Source organism: Clinocottus analis, unplaced genomic scaffold (genome assembly GCF_023055335.1).
Source record: "Clinocottus analis isolate CAN_PGR_092001 unplaced genomic scaffold, fCliAna1.0.p SCAF_14, whole genome shotgun sequence".
Taxonomy (NCBI): domain Eukaryota; kingdom Metazoa; phylum Chordata; class Actinopteri; order Perciformes; family Cottidae; genus Clinocottus; species Clinocottus analis.
In genome coordinates this window covers 8,697,570-8,703,726 of record NW_027175865.1, presented here as the reverse complement: position 1 = coordinate 8,703,726, position 6,157 = coordinate 8,697,570, and the positions used below count along the sequence as shown (strand labels likewise).

At 42.5% G+C, this 6,157-nt stretch overlaps 1 protein-coding gene across 1 annotated transcript; it reads left to right on the top strand.

The window, feature by feature from the left end:
• Positions 1 to 223: 223 nt before the first annotated feature.
• On the top strand, positions 224 to 5,556 carry klhl38a (kelch-like family member 38a). Its single transcript, XM_068575878.1, has 4 exons — positions 224 to 310; positions 1,646 to 3,002; positions 3,225 to 3,330; positions 3,642 to 5,556. The coding sequence occupies exons 2-4, from the start codon at positions 1,647 to 1,649 to the stop codon at positions 3,929 to 3,931; spliced, it is 1,752 nt and encodes a 583-aa protein (XP_068431979.1). The 5' UTR covers positions 224 to 310; position 1,646; the 3' UTR covers positions 3,932 to 5,556.
• The last annotated feature ends 601 nt before the right edge of the window (positions 5,557 to 6,157 follow it).

Sequence of the window (6,157 nt, the reverse complement as noted above, 5' to 3'; positions counted from 1 at the left end):
CCATGGCAGAGCTGTAAAGCCGGCAACTGGGTACCAAACAGCTCTGTGTCACATGAGAGGCCTGGCTTCAGTCACGGTGGCCCAGGATACTATTCTTAGCTGCAGGAATGTACACAGTGGCCTCATGGCGAGCTCCACAGCGCCTAACTGGAAAGCCTCGTCGTTTCTCTCTCATGTTCCTTTTTCCTCCCTGACCACACTATTCATTTTCCCACTGGATAATGTTTTGGTCCTCTTTTGATTGAGACTGATTTTTTCTGACGGGACTGAATAGACATTTTGGATATTATTGTTTTTCTGAGGGCAGGAGGTAAGGATTCACTCAGTCACAGATGTTGCTGATGAACTGCCAACAAGTTCAACACGTCTCTCTCAAACTCATCATTTTGACACAAATATAATATTCAACTGCTTCAGTGTTTTTTTTTTCCACTTTGACATGTGGTTACAGTATATATATATATATATATATATATATATATATATATATATATATATATATATATATATATATATATATATATATATATATATATACATATATATATACACATATATATATATATATATATATATATATATATATATATATATATATATATATATATATATATATATATATATATATATATATTAAATATGGCAGATATATGGTTAGTGATAAATGGGTAAATATTCAGAAACATTATTGATGACTGACGAGAAAGTATCCCAAGTGATTGAATATAATTTATACTCAAGTGTGCATCAAGTTTCAATTTTAAGGAGTTCTTGGTACTACCAGTAGTCCAATATCCAGGTCAAACAATACCAGACAGAGAAATTAAGTAGGAGGGAATCAGGAGCTGTTGCTAGGTGTGATTAGAAAGCTTTGTAGCCCAATGACATGCCTTTCTTCAAACAGTAGGATAGTCACAAACCCTTCAACTAGGGAGAAACGGAGTGGGATACGATGGAGGAAAAACACAACATAAAAAACAATAATAGAATGAGAGTTGTTTGGGAGGGACAGAGAGACACACACAGATGGTCAGTTAACACAGTTCTGTTAATGTCAGCGATGATGGGCTGGTTGATAAGGGAGATGTAGCCTAATGCTACATGGATGCATCAAGATTATACAGAGGGGTTAAAAATAGCAATCTGTGAGTCACATTAAGGACAGCTGCTGAGAGTTTGAGAGTTGGTTGATAAATGTAAGGGTTTTCTGTCATCTGCATGTTAATCCAAGGACAAAGAGGAAAGTGTGATAAAATGTTAAATAATAAGCTGGGATTCTTACATTCTTTGAAAGCTGAATAGCTGACCTTACTAATCTAGTTTCACACGCAAAGTAGCACTTGGGTAAATTGGTTATTTAGTGGGTTATTGGTAGATTTCAATCCTTTTTGTTGAAGAATTAATATCTACTTTTGGACCTGAAAGCAAATTTTAGGAAAGACATGATAGCTTCCTGTCAACGTCATGGTGAGATGTCAGGAAGTCACTTTGCCGGGTCAAGATATGACCTCCTATAACACCACAACATGTAGTTTATAACATTTGGATTTGTAATGTATGCCCATGTTTTTATGAACCATCTCTCTCCAAAGGACAATTGAAATACAACACTATGGTCATAGATTCTCTCATTCCGTCTCCACAGGATGGCCTTAGAACCACGAGAAGTTTTCTCTTTCAAAGACTCAGAATTTCCCTCCCACCTACTTGCCCAGCTCAACATCCTCCGTCAGGAGCGTATCCTGACAGACGTCCTGCTCTGCACGGAGCACCAGGAGATCCCGTGCCACAGGAACATCCTTGTCTCCAGCAGCCCATACTTCCGGGCCATGTTCTGCAGCAACTTTTTGGAGAGCAGTCAGGCCCGAGTGAATCTCAAGGGAATCTCTTCAGATGTCCTCAGTGGCATCGTGGACTATGTCTATACAGGCTGCATCACTATCACCATGGAGATTGTGCTCCCGCTCATGCAGGCAGCCTCCATGCTTCACTACGGAGGTCTCTTTGAGGCGTGTTCCGTGTTCCTCCAGAAGCAGCTGAGTCCAGAAAACTGTCTGAGCATGATACGACTCTCTGAGATCCTTCACTGTGAGAGTTTGAGGGAGAGGGCGAAGGAAATGGCTGTAAGGTGTTTCTCTGATGTAGCTGCGACAGAGGACTTCTGTGAGTTGTCTCTTCCTGAACTTATGTGTTATCTAGAAGATGACCGACTTTGTGCTGAGGAAGAGCAAGTGTTTGAGACCCTCCTGGCGTGGATCCACCATGACCCCTTCTCACGACGCGGTGCCATCCATGATCTCTTCAAGAAAGTCCGTCTTCGCTACATCCATCCAACTTACCTTTTCCAGTTTATTGCCAATGACCCACTGGTGCAGTCCTCCACCCTATGTACCGAGATAATCGAGTCAGTGCGCCGCCTCATGCTGACAGTCAGCACCAAGTGCAGCCGAGAACTTAAGCCGCTCTGGACCACACCGCGGCGTTACACCTGCAACGAAACACTAGTGGTGGTTGGAGGACGCAAAAACAATGAACAGACCTCACGTGAAGCCTTACTATATGATGAAAGGACTCATCGCTGGCAGTGGTTGGCCAAGCTCCCTCTGCGCCTCTACAAAGCTGCATATGTGTGCATTCATAGCATCCTCTATGTGGTTGGCGGGCTCAGCCTCTGCATGGCATCAGGTGACAGCTCAGTCAGCGCCACAGTTTACACACTCTCCCTGAAGACCAACCAGTGGCGGACTGCTGAGCCTATGCTAGAACCACGATATGCCCACCAAAGTGTATCCTATCTGCACTTCATTTTTGTGTTAGGAGGCATTGGCGTGGACAAGAAAATCTCTCAGTCTGTTGAGAGATATAACAGTATGTTTAATCAATGGGAGGTCATGGCGCTGATGCCCACAGCAGCACTGCATCCAGCTGTTGCAGCCAGTGATCAGAGGATCTACGTTTTCGGAGGGGAGGATGCCATGCAGAATCCAGTCAGGCTGATTCAGGTAAAGTCATACTTCTCATTTCAGCAGCATTGAATCAGTATCGCAGTCCAAATATTGCATCGTTGCCCCCCAAATTCAGACATGGCCTTGAACCAAATTCATTGTCGGTATCAACACTTGAAAAATTAGGAGCCAGAGCTATAACGAATATCACACAGGCAGATAGAAAACTAAAGTCTTTGATGCTGCAAGAAACAGGTTGACTGTTTGTTGTGTCAACAGGTCTATCACATCTCTCGCAACTTGTGGTCCAGTCTAGAAACAAGGACGGTGAAAAACGTTTGTGCTCCTGCTGCTGTCATTGAAGACAAGATCTATATCATAGGAGGTGAGTTCAATGAATGGGTGCTCCATTGCGTCATACATGTGGTCATTAACATTTTACGGCATTGTCATTGATGTAAATCTTTTAGACTATTTAAGTTTCTAAAAACAGCTGGGCACTTTATGCAACATTACTCAAACAGGAGGAAACAGTGCGCTTATTTGTCACCAATGGAGCGCTACAGCACAGATCAAGCTTTAGATACACATCCACGTTCCTTTTGGTTTTTACTTTGGATTTGTTGATTGTAAGAAAAATGTAAACATCACCAGACTTATTCTTAAAAGTGTGCTTAATTAATTTCTAATTTTCAGGATACACCAGGCGAATGATCGCCTACGACACTAAAGCCAACAAATTCTTCAAGTGTGAGAACCTAAAAGAGCGGCGGATGCACCACAGTGCAACAGTGATCAACAACAAGCTCTTTGTCACCGGCGGACGCATCCTCAACGGCCATGATGTCATCGAGGACTCGGACTGCTTTGAGTGTTACGACCCCAAGACGGACGTTTGGACCTCCAAAGGTTCTTTGCCCTACAAGCTATTTGACCATGGCTCCCTCCCACTAGTCTGTGTTTCCAATAGACCCAACCCACCGTGACCTACCATCCAGACAAGTCACTTGGGCAAATGCTTTGCTGCATGTTCCTCACCTCCTCTTTGCCTTGAGTTATTGGCCTCTATTAAATGGGAAACCATTTAAAACTGAGCGCACTCCTCCACAAACCTTAGTCTCAGCACGGCCACAATGTTAATAAGGACTCAGACCGATTTGAGTGTTTAAGACCTCAAGACAGACGTCTCAAAGGGTTCTTTAAATTAACAAAGGAAAGCTCAGCTAATGAGCAGAGGTGTCATTCCTAAGGCACCTGGGGTCGAACTGAACTGAGAACCCACAAGGTAACGAGAGACAGACATAGCTTACTTACACAACAAACAGCTGTTCAGACACATACTTAATCCAAAAATCTCTTTCCACAGATGGCAGCGCTTGTTTGATGCTAGATAAACGTGTTAATGCTTTAATTTCCCAGACATTTATACACTGTATATTACTGCCTGGCAGCTGCAGTTGATTTCCACGTAACAGTTAAATACATCATATGTCTTGCTGCTTGTTAACTCTGCAAGCTTTGCTTCTCATGTAAAACTGGACATGACAGTTTAGACAGCTAATATAATTTGCACTTTATATAAAATACATTCCTCTTTGACTCACTTGCTTCTATCTGATGAGTTGATGAAGTGTGACAGGATACTGAGCTCCCAATGCAAAGTACAGTAGTTTATCCTGTGTGTTGATGAGAAGCGCAATTTTACTAAAACAAGATTTTTTTTGGGCCAACTTTAATCCAGGTTAGCTAGCTTGATTCATAACTTTCAAAGTTATTCCTGCAACCCCCAACAAAAAAATGTCTCATGGACATTTTCACTTGCAACATATGTAGTGTATATAATATGAAGTAGAATAAAAAGATGTATTAGAGCAATCGAAGCACTGTAAACACGAGGGTTTGTGTATGTCAGTGGCCGTTTACGTTTAATCTCGCTATGTATAGTTGCTGGATGAATAAAATGGCTTCACAGTGTTGATTTGAGAACATGTGACAATGCTGACTTTGAGGCAAGTGCATGGTAGGGATGCAGTGACCTGCTATGTGCAACTATCACTTGCCCATAGCAAGTCATATGTGGGGGTGGGGATGTCAAGGGCTCATGCGCATGTGCAACCTGCAGGTGGTTTCTCACAGACACGTTTGAGTGATCGGACATCACCCTTTTATTCATCTGAGAACAAAAGCTGTAATGTATTGGCGGAAGATGTAAGACAATGAGACCGTGGAGCCTCTCTCCAGGCTGCTACTGTTACATCTGTCGTGGCTTTGTAACCCTCTTGACCCCAATGGAGCATACATTCACTGTGCTTCAGCCCCTGGTAACAGTTGCCGTGGAAACCCTGTTATCACCCCATTTGATCAACCATGGCATGCATCCCTGTAGTGGAGACAGCATCACAGATGAACTGTGCTGCTGTTTCTTGCACAATGGACTTCCTTTTTAAAAAATGTTTTATTTCCAACTGTAAGCTATGCTTGTACTTTGGATTTTGATTTCCCTGTTCGTTTATAAACGAACACTGTTATGTATGTGGTAATAATTTCTAATTCATTGCTTTGAAATCCTCTGCACATGTATTTGGACGGTGGTACAAATGTTATTGTTTTACTGAGCTGTGTTTAGTGTTGATTAAACAGTTCTCCATCTGTCTGCAGACTGGCTGAGTCATGTTACCCTCATAGTCAAGGGAACATTGTAGACACTGACACAGAAACATGTTTCTGACTATCATGTGACACATGTCTTCCATTCATCATTGCTTCAACATATATACAGCATAATATTTAACTTTACTGTAATATAATCGGAAGAAAGTTCAAACAGTTTAGCTGGCTGGTTACATTATGATGGACATGTGTCAACCTCCTGACCCTTCAGGCCTCATCATAAAGAGTTTCAGGAGGAGCTCAACCTTTAGGCTAAATATCGAGTTACCAGTTGCCCCCTGAGAGGTTCACTGTTTGCATGGTACGGCATACTTGTATGCAGCCCTCCGGTGAAGCCGACCTCAGGGAAAGAGACGCAGGATCGGATTTCACTCTTACACTTTAATCCCTGCCCATTAGTGCGGGAACATCAAAACTTGCCCAGGAGCAGTGACCAAAAGGGAATATCAACACACTCCACATTAGCAAGCCCAGACTGTCATGGCGCTAAACGACTCCTTGTTAGGCTGGCACTCGCAAAACCCTTCTGTGTATGTGTCTGT

Coding starts and splice junctions, on each gene's coding strand:
- klhl38a (XM_068575878.1), top strand. CDS start 1,647: ATGGCCTTAGAACCACGAGAAGTTTTCTCTTTCAAAGACTCAGAATTT. Junction 3,003..3,224: donor ATCCAGTCAGGCTGATTCAG/GTAAAGTCATAC, acceptor TTGTGTCAACAG/GTCTATCACATCTCTCGCAA. Junction 3,331..3,641: donor CAAGATCTATATCATAGGAG/GTGAGTTCAATG, acceptor TCTAATTTTCAG/GATACACCAGGCGAATGATC.